At 43.0% G+C, this 12,825-nt stretch overlaps 1 protein-coding gene across 3 annotated transcripts in view; it reads left to right on the forward strand.

Moving 5' to 3' along the window:
• The window catches only part of LOC147198117 (FERM and PDZ domain-containing protein 4-like), a 36,341-nt gene extending 24,323 nt beyond the window's left edge, over positions 1-12,018 (forward strand). For all 3 annotated transcript variants that reach the window (XM_086124427.1, XM_086124428.1, XM_086124429.1), the window contains 15 exons: positions 755-915; positions 1,180-1,282; positions 2,001-2,046; positions 2,766-2,870; positions 3,711-3,818; positions 4,029-4,160; positions 5,427-5,546; positions 5,684-5,820; positions 6,238-6,364; positions 6,593-6,682; positions 6,807-6,989; positions 7,099-7,231; positions 7,308-8,258; positions 8,877-10,034; positions 10,424-12,018. In XM_086124427.1, the coding sequence (XP_085980553.1) occupies positions 755-915; positions 1,180-1,282; positions 2,001-2,046; positions 2,766-2,870; positions 3,711-3,818; positions 4,029-4,160; positions 5,427-5,546; positions 5,684-5,820; positions 6,238-6,364; positions 6,593-6,682; positions 6,807-6,989; positions 7,099-7,231; positions 7,308-8,258; positions 8,877-10,034; positions 10,424-11,586 (4,717 nt within the window). In that variant the 3' untranslated portion in view covers positions 11,587-12,018. The remainder of the gene's footprint in view (positions 1-754; positions 916-1,179; positions 1,283-2,000; positions 2,047-2,765; positions 2,871-3,710; positions 3,819-4,028; positions 4,161-5,426; positions 5,547-5,683; positions 5,821-6,237; positions 6,365-6,592; positions 6,683-6,806; positions 6,990-7,098; positions 7,232-7,307; positions 8,259-8,876; positions 10,035-10,423) is intronic.
• The last annotated feature ends 807 nt before the right edge of the window (positions 12,019-12,825 follow it).

Here is a 12,825-nt window from a genome sequence, read left to right on the forward strand (position 1 = left end):
GCCGAATAGCACACGTGTCAAGGATAAATGTGAATTACACACTGTCTTCCTAGGCCCAAGGCTTTAATTAACCAACATTGCTGGCAAGATTCTGCTTGTGATTCTAGGCTGGATGGAAAATACAAAAGGCTTTGCGTTCAAATTACGAATGCTGACATTGTCATAGAACAAGCGATTTTTAGAGTTTGGAATTGACAATGCTGGTAGATGACATCCAACAGATATACAGTTAAAGAAAATAAATTGATCTCTCTGAACATGCCGGCAACAGCATAAGCCATACTTTGCTTTAACTTGCTCAAAGTATGTGGCAATTGAATGTACAGGTACTGTATGTGTCCATCCTGCGTGACAGTTTTCTAAAGTTGGGACAATACACCTGGAATGCTGCTCTGTGGGGAGCCAAGCAGCATTTATCACTGCATGCTGAAATGACCCAGATGCAAGGAAATGCAGAGAAAGGCGTTTTTGCCATGGATGGCATGGAGTGAGTCCTTATTGCGACTGATTCCAAGTCAGCCCTGAGATCACTCAGGTCCTTGGACTCCAAAGGCCAAAACAAAACCTTTTTTACCAACCCATGACAAAGTATGTAATTCCGAAGACAAAAATGTAAGAATGTTTGCAGTTTGAGGCTGACATCTTGATTAATATTTGTTCTGTGTGCAAAACCCTCTCACAGGAATAACAATTAGTTCACAGTAAAACTAAGTCAATTCATATAATGCCAAGAATCCTTGTCTTATTTTCACAGCCAATTCAGCCAGAGCAGCTCCCTGGAAGAGGTTCGCCTAGATGGAGACAAGTTTGTGCCACCTACACCCCGGAAGGTGGAGATGAGACGGGACCCGGTACTTGGCTTTGGCTTTGTGGCAGGCAGTGAGAAACCTGTCGTGGTTCGCTCAGTCACACCAGGTAAAGTGACTCAGCTTTTACTATGACAGTGACTCATCCAATTATCAACACTTTTGGCCCGGAAGAGGGCAACTACTCCATAAACGTAGAACTAGTAGAAAGTAGAAATAGCTACTTGAATGATTCATCCATTTTAACAAGACTCGATGAGCAAGCTCATCGGTGTTGACACTGGAAATGGTGTTGGTGGGTGGGAAGGGGGGTAATGCCTGATTTGTAGTCGTATGTAGTTGTATCAAACGTATTTGGCATGTGTGTGAACAGGGGGTCCATCAGAAGGCAAGCTCATCCCAGGGGACGAGATCATCATGATCAATGATGATCCAGTCAGTTCCGCTCCCAGGGAAAGGGTGATTGACCTCGTCAGGTAGGGCAACACAAGAAGACGCTTTGACTCATCTGCCTAACACAGTATGGCCCATCTCATGCATTTTCATGCGGACTATCAAATCAGCTTACTCTGTACCCGCATGAGTCACGTGCTGGCATAGACTACCCAACATTTCTTGGTTTTTACACTTTCAATTAAAGTACAGTAGATGCTCTTTTGATGTACACTTTGGAATTTGAAAATTGAAATCATCTTCTACACTGCACTAAGCTTGTGAGATCTCTGCTCATTTATGTGGTTAAAATTCTTCAAGTCTCAAACTCAAAATTTGTGTGTAGCTTTTTTTTTTCTTTTTAATATAGTTCAGATATTATTTATATTTCCATGATGCAAAAGTGGCTTCAAAATATGAAGGCGGACCAGCATTATGGAAGGAATCCCATTGGACCACGAAATCATTGACTAGTTGATAACGGGATGTCACTAGAATGATTATGATGATTCAAACTTTGGCAAAGAAATCCAAATCCTGAATGTGAGCATGCAACTGCAGTATAGTACAACGTGTGACATTAATGAAATTCATTTTGGGAAACGCGAGGTGTTCCTCTTCCATGAGGAACACAGAGCTGCCAAGAGTACAACTGGAAAACAAATAAATCAATACAAAATATGAAAGATGACAATATTTGGTTAGATGATGATTTCCCTTGACTCAAAGCATACAAATATGCTATGTTGTTGTTTTTAACAGGAGCTGCAAGGAGTCCATATTGTTGACTGTTGTTCAGCCATACCCGGTAAGTGTCTTCCGGTTACATGCTCATTTGTTAGGTACTGAAAATATGTCACCCATAACCACTAACCAAATGTACAGCCGATGTATCCTTTGTGAGTCTTTTCATGACATCATAACCTGGCAAGACCCCAGAATAACTCAAAGACAAGTCAACACTTCCCAGCCACCAGGCACCAAATGATGACCTTAAACTGAGCCAACACAAACGCATGCTCCTCGTGAGACAACTCTGCTTGACTCCTAGTCTCTCTTGTGTTTGTCTTCAGGGTCTGATTGCCTGATGCACCTGACAGTCACTCAGTCATATCATAGTTGATTTTCCATCAAAATGAGCGCTTATCAGTGGTTTATGCCACAGACAGATTGGAATATTGTAATTCTTTCCAATAATCGGGGATTAATCAATAGAGCTCTATCGGAGGAAACCATGGCTTCAATGAGCAATTAAATTTGGAGAAAGATTTAAATGGCAGAAAAGAGTCGAGTTTCATAATACCCAAGAGGACCGAGCGGCTCTTCTATTGCAGTCTGTAATTACTTCCATTTACCAGACGTTTCTTTGCAGCCTCAATGACACACTTGATGGTGAGCGGGGTTATTATGTTTCAAAGGAGGATGCATTTTGAATGTGGGTAAAGATGGGGAAGAAAGTGTCTTCGACTCATTTGCGAAGGACCCGAATACCCTTTAAAAACTCATGTTTTCTTCTTTCCCTCCCAGTCACCCAAGTCGGCGTTCATCAGCGCAGCCAAAAAGGCCAAGTTAAAGACAAATCCCGTTAAAGTCCGCTTTGCAGAAGAAGTCATCATCAACGGCCAGGTTCCTGTGAGTCACACACGCGACGTTTTGGTGTTCTTGAACCTGACGCAGAGCAGATAAGGCAAATATTTCTTTTCATCACGGCGGAATAGAAAGTGTGTAGGCGTGACGGACCGATGGAAGCTCGTGCTCTCACGAAGCACTTAACCGGTTTGTAAAATGTGTCGCAAAGAGAGCGCAACCACAGTGTGTTCAGTAAGGCACCTAATTTCGAAAAGCCTGATACATCGCTCAAGTTTGGAATTAACCCTTGGGCTTCAGACAGCTAGAACGAACTGTGAATCCGCAGTGCTGAATCAGAAAGTGTTGCAAGGAACCTACAGATAGGAGATGGTAGGTCAACCTTAAAACAGACCCATTGGGCCAAGCAAGGAATCCAAGGTCCACTCAAAAGTTGAGTTGATAGAGAATAAAGATCAAATTTGACTAAAGTTTTATTTGATGCATGCATACAAGTCAAATTCCGATGCATACATTCACCCTTAAATTATGAATTCTGCAAATGCGATGATAAATCGGGAGATTTGTGGAAACTAATTGATTTTCCTCTCTTTGGTTATAAAATGAGAACAAATGTAAAGTGGTGACTTGCAGCAACTAATTACCTGCTCAGGATTTCAAATATGTGTGCTCAGTTGGTAAGAGGCCATCTTTTTAGGGGGTTATGTGGCTCATTATAATTTGGCCCGATGAAAAATGATTGCAGCCAAGCCAGCTGTTTCCAGTCTTTATCATTAACTCTAGAGTAACCATCTTTTCACACAAAGCAGACATGATTTTAAAACAGTTTGTCTGTTATTCTGTGTTTTTCTCTGCTGAGTCTTTTTTTTTTCATTCCCTTCTCAGGAAACTGTGAAGGACAACTCACTTCTTTTCATGCCAAATGTTCTCAAGGTCTACCTGGAGAATGGCCAGACAAAATCCTTTAAATTTGACAACAACACATCTATAAAGGTAGCTGAGAATTCTTTGTAATATTGTTGTATGATTCGAACCGACTTAGCATTGTTTCCCGAAATACTGTTCAATGTGACCTTACGGGGTGTAGCTACAGTCAGATTCTCAGTGAAATTTTGCCTAACTATTCGAAGGCAATTCTTTGCGAGGAGTAGACCACATCTTCCTGCATTACTGTGCAAGCTGTAATGACATTTTGCATTTCAGGATGTCATTTTGACACTGCAAGAGAAGCTGTCCATAAAGAGCATTGAACACTTCTCTCTGATTCTGGAGCATAGAGCTGAAGGATCGGCCAGCAAACTGATGCTCCTGCATGAGCAAGAAATGCTAACTCAGGTGAGACAGCACACTTTGGTTGTGTCCAATAGTGTTTTTCCATTCATTCATTTCGTTTATTTATTCACGTTAAAAAAAAGAAGTATCTTTTCCAAGAGTGATCTCAGGACCTTAGTGCTATGTTTTTGTAGGAGTCTACAAACAGTGACTCTAGAAAATGTACAGTACATTAAAAAAATCATGGGAAAAGGGTGGATTATTTTGTGCTTGAACAGGAGATCATGTATCTCTGAGGTTGAACACAATTCTTTAGTGAAGCCTAGTCCACATCCGATTTGGATATGTGTAGGGCTGTTCCAATCCAATCACGTAATATTGAGATGATCGGGATTGGGTGAAAAAATCGAATAAATCTGATGTTTTAATTTTTTTGATTTTCAAATGTCATAAAGCATGATAATTTAAGGTTGTAGTCTATTAAATATGCTACATTTTATTGTCCAGATTTTAATCAGGAAATTTAAATACAATGTGTTTACATCATTATTTTGTGCTCCACTAGAGATATGGTCTAAAACAAATTGAGAGAGATTTGTTTTATTGATTTCAATCACTGATGGCCTAGATAGAACAGTGGTGACAATTTATATGCACTACTTTTTTTTGTTTGTTTTTAATGCATTGCCAAGTTACCAGATCGGGACTTCGTATGACTCAGACTTCTGTGCGAAATAAATGTGATTGGGAAATTCAATACATTATCATTCTGATTATTATTCATATTATTTATTATTATGATTATTATCATTATTATTCGCTTCTGAAATTCTATGTCTCTTGGTAACCCTTGTTGAGGAAAGTCCTTCTTCAGCATTTGTGTCACTTGAAAAGCTCCAAAAAGCCAACTGAAGGAGCAAAACGCAGTACAGTTAGCACTATGGTGACAGATGAATAAGTGCACAACGTTTGCACAATATGATGACATTCGGCATGACAGGGGTTTCAAACTCCAAAATATAACATCCAAGGCATATTTTTCTTCCCCCAGATAATTTGATCACATTCCCAATTGTACAACTATGCTGCTGTTACAATCTGAGCAAATGAGATAACCTATTTCAGGATGCCCGCATCATGATCTAAAGTGAAATGCGCAAGAAAGCAAATGATCATTCGACATAAATTCTTGTCATACCAATTGATCCTGTAGAAGTTCAATCAAAACTGGAGCATGCATTTTATACACTGTTGAATAAATATGGAAATAAGAATGTGTGAATTTCTACTTCATGTGACAATGTTTTTCTTGGGCTAATAATGCCCTAGGTGACAAAGAGGCCAGGGTCACACAAGATGAAGTGTTTTTTTCGCATCACTTTTGTCCCAAAGGACCCATTAGAGCTGCTGAGGAGAGATGCAATAGCATTTGAGTACCTCTATGTCCAGGTGAGCAACACTAGATCAATATTAAAGATATTAGGATGTATCGCCAAGTCGAATGTGTTGTAGTTGTGAGTTGTGTCTTTCACTCAGTCAGTAATGTAATCTCTTGTCCTCTCTCTCTCTCTCTGTTACGTCTCAAGAGCTGTAATGATGTGGTATTGGAGCGATTTGGGTCAGAGCTGAAATATGACACTGCCCTCCGCCTGGCCGCCCTGCAAATGTACATTCTAACCATCAATACCAAGCAGTCGCAGAAAGTATCCCTCAAGTATATTGAGTAAGTCGAAAGGATTTCACATTGCGTTGATATGGGGCCAAACTCGTAAGTGTGAGTCTACAAAATTTCGAGCCGTTTCATTATTTACAATCACTTATTCCTGCCCGGGTTCATATCCATATATTTTAAGTAGCGCTGTAGTAATGTAGTGCTCGGATACTGCCGTTTTCAACTGCATGGTATCCTCTAGCTGTATTCGTTGTTGCTAGTTTTTAATTGATACTGCATGGTACTATTTCTACCTGCGCCAAGCAAATAGGGTGCAGTGGTCAGGCCAGCATGAGCTGATGATGAGTTAATAACCCAGGGAGTGACATGCCAGGGCCATATGCACTGACTAAAAAGAAGAGGACCTAACTGTTCTTCCTGCACAATTGATTGACCTTTCTGTAATGTTTATGAATCATATAACCACAGGAAGGAGTGGGGGTTGGCCTTGTTCCTGCCTCCTGCAGTGTTGTCCAGTATGAAAGAGAAGAACATCAAAAAAGCACTCACTCACATCCTCAAAACCAACCAGAATCTGGTTCCACCTGGCAAAAAGGTAAAGGCAAAAGACTCATAGTCATAGTGTTGCTTTCATCTCCATATTCCCCTTTACCCTCTGCACTTAAAAAAAAAAAAAGAAAAAATATATATTTTCCTCAACCTGCTATCATAACACCTCTGATATGGTTGTGAAACAAAACATTTTACACTAAGTTACATGTGAAATTGCTGAGAATTTTTGCTATGAATCATTTCTGACTCTATCTCGTGTTGCAAATTGCAGCTGACTGCCTTGCAGGCTAAGGTCCATTATCTGAAGTATCTCAGTGACTTGAGGCTCTATGGAGGCCGGGTGTTTAAGTCTACACTTATTGTAAGTGAAACCACCCTTCATATCGGACTATTTTTAAGGAGAGGCATAATGCATGATGAGATTACACCAACTCTCCAAAGTACTGTACCTGAGGAAGTGATACTTATGCTGATTCTTTTCACAGCAAGGTGAGAAACACACCGAGGTGACCTTGCTGGTGGGGCCCAGATATGGCATCAGCCATGTGATTAACACCAAAACCAACCTGGTGGCACTTCTGGCTGATTTCAGCCACGTCAATCGCATCGAGATGTATGCGGAAGATGAAAACAAAGTTCGTGTGGAGCTACATGTTCTGGATGTTAAGGTTGGAATCTTTTCTATAATGTTCCCCCCAGTGCAAATCAGTTTACATGTCGTGATAAATCATTCAAAATGACCCGTGTAGTGAGTTTACTTTCTTGCCTCTTTCACAGCCCATCACTCTCTTAATGGAGTCTGTTGATGCAATGAACTTGGCCTGCCTGACTGCTGGATACTACAGATTACTGGTGGATTCTCGGCGTTCCATCTTCAATATGGCCAAGAACACAGACAGTATGGATATAAGTATGTCCACGATGTCAAGAAGATAATATCTTGGTCCATTCTATACATTTTCTTTCATTTGGGCTCCTCTTTGCAGGCCATGCAGCAAGGATCAAGCAGAACTACCAGGCCATCGAGTATACCTATAGCGCACCCCAAAAGGGATACGAAGACAGAATCAACCAGAGATGCAGCCAGGATTTCTCAGACCAGGAGTGTGAATACCTCGACCGCGGCAGATGTGAAAGCCAACCCGCCTACATGGCTGAGATCCACCAAGCTCAGCATTCAGTATATATGCTTGAAAGGGCAGAGTTCTGCAGGGTACCGTCCACCCAAACATACCTTAATGTCCCAAGAAACAAAGGCCAAGAATCCTGCAGGAGTGCAAAGGTGTCTTTCATTTTTGGAGATCCTCCCTTAGACACTGTAAACCCCCAAAATCTGGGCTACCAGAGATTGATGGATGACAGTTCAGAGATTATAGACAATCACAGCCCAATGTACAGGCGTCTTGAAGAGGACTACAAGATGATGGACGCCCTAGAAGGTGATGGCTATCAGTATTCCACCAAAATGTTTGAGGAGCCGCTGCTGCATGACATCTGCTATGCAGAGACAACAGATGACGCGGAAGACGACGATGACATCAGCTGCGAAGAGGACATGGTGATGAGTGACACTGACAAGCCCGCATTACTCTCCCTCTCGGGGTCCAGCGATGACATCATTGACTTGACCTCCCTCCCTCCGCCACCGGAGGGTAACGATGAGGAGGACAATGACGTGCTGCTGCACTCTCTCAACCTGGCCATTGCTGCCCCTCCTCCTGGCTTCAGGGACAGCTCAGATGAGGAGGAGCAGCAGGAGTCAGGGAGTCAAGCCCAGGGGGGCCGCAATGATATTCCAGTGTCCCTCATAGATTCAGTGCCCGCCCACAGAGCTCAGAACCAGGGGGAGCCCCTTGACGAAGCTGTTGTGTCCACCTTGCAGGCACTCGAGGCTCTTGCTGCATCGGAGGAACCAGCGCAGTCTGAGAACAGCACAGGTTCCCCTTTTACTATTGTAACATTCATTCATTAACGTCACAAATACTCCAGCCATTCACTTTTCATTTGTTGCTGTTATTTTTTTTCCAATAAAGCCCGTTTTGTTCTATATTTCCATTTGTGTGAGATTCTTCATTCATTTGTGCATACACGTTCATTTTCATGACCAAACTGTTTGTATGTGAAGATCTGTTGTTTGTTGTTTGCTTTATATTTTACACCGAAACAGATGTTTGTTACGAACAAACCAAACACCTGTCAACATTTTCAGCGAGCTACCTTGATAAAGGTCTGTCAAATAAATTGTCAGCATTACCTCAAAGTTGGCCCTGAAACAAAAACAAATCATTTTTTTAAAAAAGCCTTTGTGGCCAGCTTACGTCTTCCGATTTTAATGAATTTCATTTTCGATTACACCACTTGTTTTACAACTGTAAATAGTTTGTGATGTCATACAGAAAGGTATTTTTTGTGTAATCAACAAAAAACATATTATGCATGCTCTCCTACCCCCCTCAACTATCATCTTTCCATTTCCCTCATTCTGTGACATGATCATTTCCGAGATGCCTGCAATGAATGTCCTAATGGCGTTCTTGTCTTTCTGTGGCATGCAGGTGTAGGAATATCACGTGCGTTTAGTCCAGAGTCATCAGATTCTGGCAATGAGACAAACTCATCCGAGATGACGGAAAGTTCCGAACTGGCCACCGCCCAGAGACACTCAGACCAGCACTTGAGGATGCATGCATCGGTGACAGACGGTTATCACGCCGCGAATGATGAAAAGTCAGAGCGACTTGGCGAAGGTGGAGCCGGGACTGTGCAGAAGCTTCATGGTGACGAGCCGAAATCCTCGGCAACTGCCTCCAACCAACTTTTCCACTCTGACGGCGGTGAGATGGAGCCAGAGACGATGGAAATAAAATCAGTCAGTGAGTACTTCACGAAGATACATATTGACTCACTTCTGAGCGGGCACGGAGGCAAACAAGGGGATTTAGAGAACCAAACTCAACGAGACACCTGTGACCCCATAGAAAAATCCCACGTGGCCACCCAAGAGCAAGCTAAAGAAGAGCCGCTGCATCTTGTTGGGAAGTATAATACCTTCACCGTGCGGGATTCCTATTATGTCAATCAGCTTGATCTGGGGCGAACGTCCCTCAAAGACCGCCATCAAAAGTTGCTGCACAGAACGTCAGGAAACAAAATGGATGAGGCTCTCGCTCCAGAATATGTGAATGAGTCACAGGCCTCCCACACAGACAGGTTGACAGTGAAGGCAGGGAAACAGGACTCAGACGAAAGAAGCCAACCGTTAAATGCCCAACTCCGCTCTCCTTCCAAAGGACAGGAGGGCGTTGATACTTCACGGGATGGTGTGCAGCAAATTAAGACGACGTCATCGGAGCAAGATGTCACAAGGCTATACGAGTACCACTTGAGCAAGCGCATGTCATCTCTGCAGAGTGAGGGGCCTCATTCTCTCCAAAGTTCACAATGTTCATCTATAGATGCCGGATGCAGTACGGGTAGCAGCAGCTGTGTCACACCAATGGACTCTCCCCTTTGCGTCGCGGACAACGCGCATGTACTATCCGAGTCCTCGCTCAAGGGGTTGAGTTATGTAACTGGTCCGGAGGAAAAGGCCTATGCTCACCCCGGGCAAAATAAGGAAGCCACACAACTAAGGAAGACCCAGGCAACGACCAGCGCAGACTCTGGTTTTGGAAACAGTGGTCACCGATTATCAAAGATAAAAGAAACCACAGGTAAAACTAATTAACACCTTGCCACTCACTCACTCATTCGCTTCCAATCCAAAAAACACATACTCACAGTTTTTGTTTGATGGTGTTATACTATTTTTTTCAAAGTATTTTTTGGGAAATATTTACTATAATTATAACTTCACTTCAAGTTATTGATAGTCTGCAGTCCTCCGCAATTCATGTTACTACAGTACGCCACCGCAGGAATGGAACTGCATTCTAAACCCTCTGGACCCCATTTATAGTGTTGCGGTATCGCCCAGAAGGCTAAAAATGTGCTTCTTGTTCCAGTCGCACGTTCAGGAAAACAAATATCAAAAATCGAAATTGTCATTTGGTGTCAGGTGAGTGCTTAACGGTTTTCTGTTTTCCTCCTCCCCCTAGTGTAGCCTGCGCACAGCAGAGGACGCTTGGAGAAGAGACATCTTTAGCGCTCTGTCGTGAGACCAATAACACCACCACAGTCATTTCACCATCGTTATTAGCAAGCTGCACAGAGCCCAGTGGGCTAAATTGGGTCAGACCTGAGTTCAATCCACATGCCCTGCCTACACCCTCTAGCGGATCCTCATGCGACCTTCTCAAAAATAGCCTCAGGAAGCCACGTAGGGTTCCGATGCGCAGTAGAAGCTGGAGCACCGTAATGCCAGGCTCCAGGAGCTTTGAGGCATTGCTAGAGAGGACCAAAGCTACCTTCATAGGGAAGAGCGCTGGTCAGAAATTAGAGTCACAACATTGCTCAAAAGCCCAGCGCATACTGTATGTCAAATCTGTCACCAAAAGCTTGTCACATGGTTCGGTCACCTTAAATTCAGCTTGTGGACGGCCGCCACAGGCAGCACGGCTGGATGCAGGTGCATTGAGATGTCACAGGCCGGTCAGTTGCTGCTTTATCTGGAGACAGAAGGACACTGATCATGATGGCAGGGAGCCCTCCCAACTCAGGTTCTCTGTCATCCCGACGGGCGATAAGAAAGCAGGCAGTAAAGCGCAGCAAAGTAACATGGCCAAAATGAGCCTGGAGGAGAGGTTGGCTCATGTAAATTCAATGAAGGGGAAAACCTACAGCCTTCGTACGGGGTTCGCACTCGCACGCACGGACGCCATAGCGATCATTAGCCTGCTGCGTTCCGGCCATGCGTCTCAAGGGAAAAACATGGAAGCTGGCGACGCTGATACGCAGACCTTCTCTCAGCTGCTCATCACGCAGGCTAAAGCGCTAAGTGGCGCCTGCGGTCAAATGGCCGCAGAGTACGGCAGCCCGGAGGAGTTGCTGCTCACGCTGACGCACAGCTTCCACACACTCTGCTGCCTCACGCAGGCCTGCATGTCCCTCGAGGAAGGCCTGCGCAGCGACACAGAGCGCCGCCAGTTGGTGGCCAAGGTGGATGAGGTGCTCATCAACTACGTGTGTCTGCTGAAAGCTGCCGAGGACTCTTTGGTCAGCTCCCCCGAAGACGCAAGTGTGAAGGCACTGACGCATTACTCTGCCAACATGTCTGCCACCATAGACACACTAATCCACTCAATGACAACACTGTGCGACAAATAACGTATCCCAATTATTGATTTTAAAGCCATAAGAGACATGGGTGTAACTACCAATGTGAACTGCTGTGACAAAAAAAAAAGCCTTGTATAAAGTCTATTTTATTAAACGATCTAGAAATATTTCAATCACAAAATTTTAAAAAGATTTAAGCCTTCTAAAACGATGCATACAGACCTCCACCCAAGTATTTAATAGTATATTGTAAGAAATGTTTAAATTATATATTGTAAAGACTTCTCATCGTATGTTGTTTTGTAAAAAGTAAAAATATGGTCGAGAAATACTGTGTGCAGCTGTAGACAAATCATTGCACAGGAAACGATTGCGTTGAAATCATGCACTTTTTTCATTTGCTGGGTGATTACAATGACACTGTGTACACTTCCCTGTCATGTTTTTGGTCAACATTATTAAAACTTTAAGAGACCTCAAGCTAAGTTGACAATGTTCACTTTTGTGTTTGACCAAATCACAATTTTCCAGGGAAAACCGCATTTGCACGTGCGCATGTCTAATGTATTCTTGTCTCTGAGGTGTCGATTCTAAATAACACAAGCTCAGAGAGTGACGAGTTTGTTGACCAATTTGCATTGCTCAAACACACAGGTGCATGTGTAATTAGGTAACTATGTAAAATAATTCATGCTTTTACCGTTTACTTTGGCTTGAGTGCTGGTGATGCCTTTTGAATTAGTGATGATGGCGGGCTACTTCAGCAAGAGTGTTCAGAGTTAAGTGTCAGAACGCACAAGCACATTACATAATGTTAACGTGTCTGGGTGAGGGAAAGGGGGGCGCACCTGAAGGGTGGTGGGGAGGGAGTTTTGAATATTTTACCAACATGCAATTAAGGACGAAGAAAATGAGAAGCCAGTCCATCTTTGCGGCGATACGTCATTAAATTCAAGTCCACATTTGTTTGCCTTCCATATAGTTTTACATGTAATCTTGATTGCATTAGGAAGGGAAGGAGTTGGAGATATCCATTTTTTTTCCATTACAGTACTCCCAAATTTTATCAAACCAGACAAACGCAGTCACTTGCTTAAAGCTATACAGTCAACCACAAAGAGCTTGGAATCCCTCAAAGGTCTGCTACAGGATAAGCAATGAATTTGTATCAAAATACTAAATTTATGAAATTTAGGATTCCAAGATGAGGCCCAGTTACTTTTATTGGTGCTGGAAAAATGTCATCCGTGAACCTATGAATGGGAATTTGTTTGTCAACACTGTGGT

This window comes from Hippocampus guttulatus, chromosome 11, assembly GCF_054856545.1.
Source record: "Hippocampus guttulatus isolate MCC_2025c chromosome 11, RoL_Hgut_1.0, whole genome shotgun sequence".
NCBI lineage: Eukaryota > Metazoa > Chordata > Actinopteri > Syngnathiformes > Syngnathidae > Hippocampus > Hippocampus guttulatus.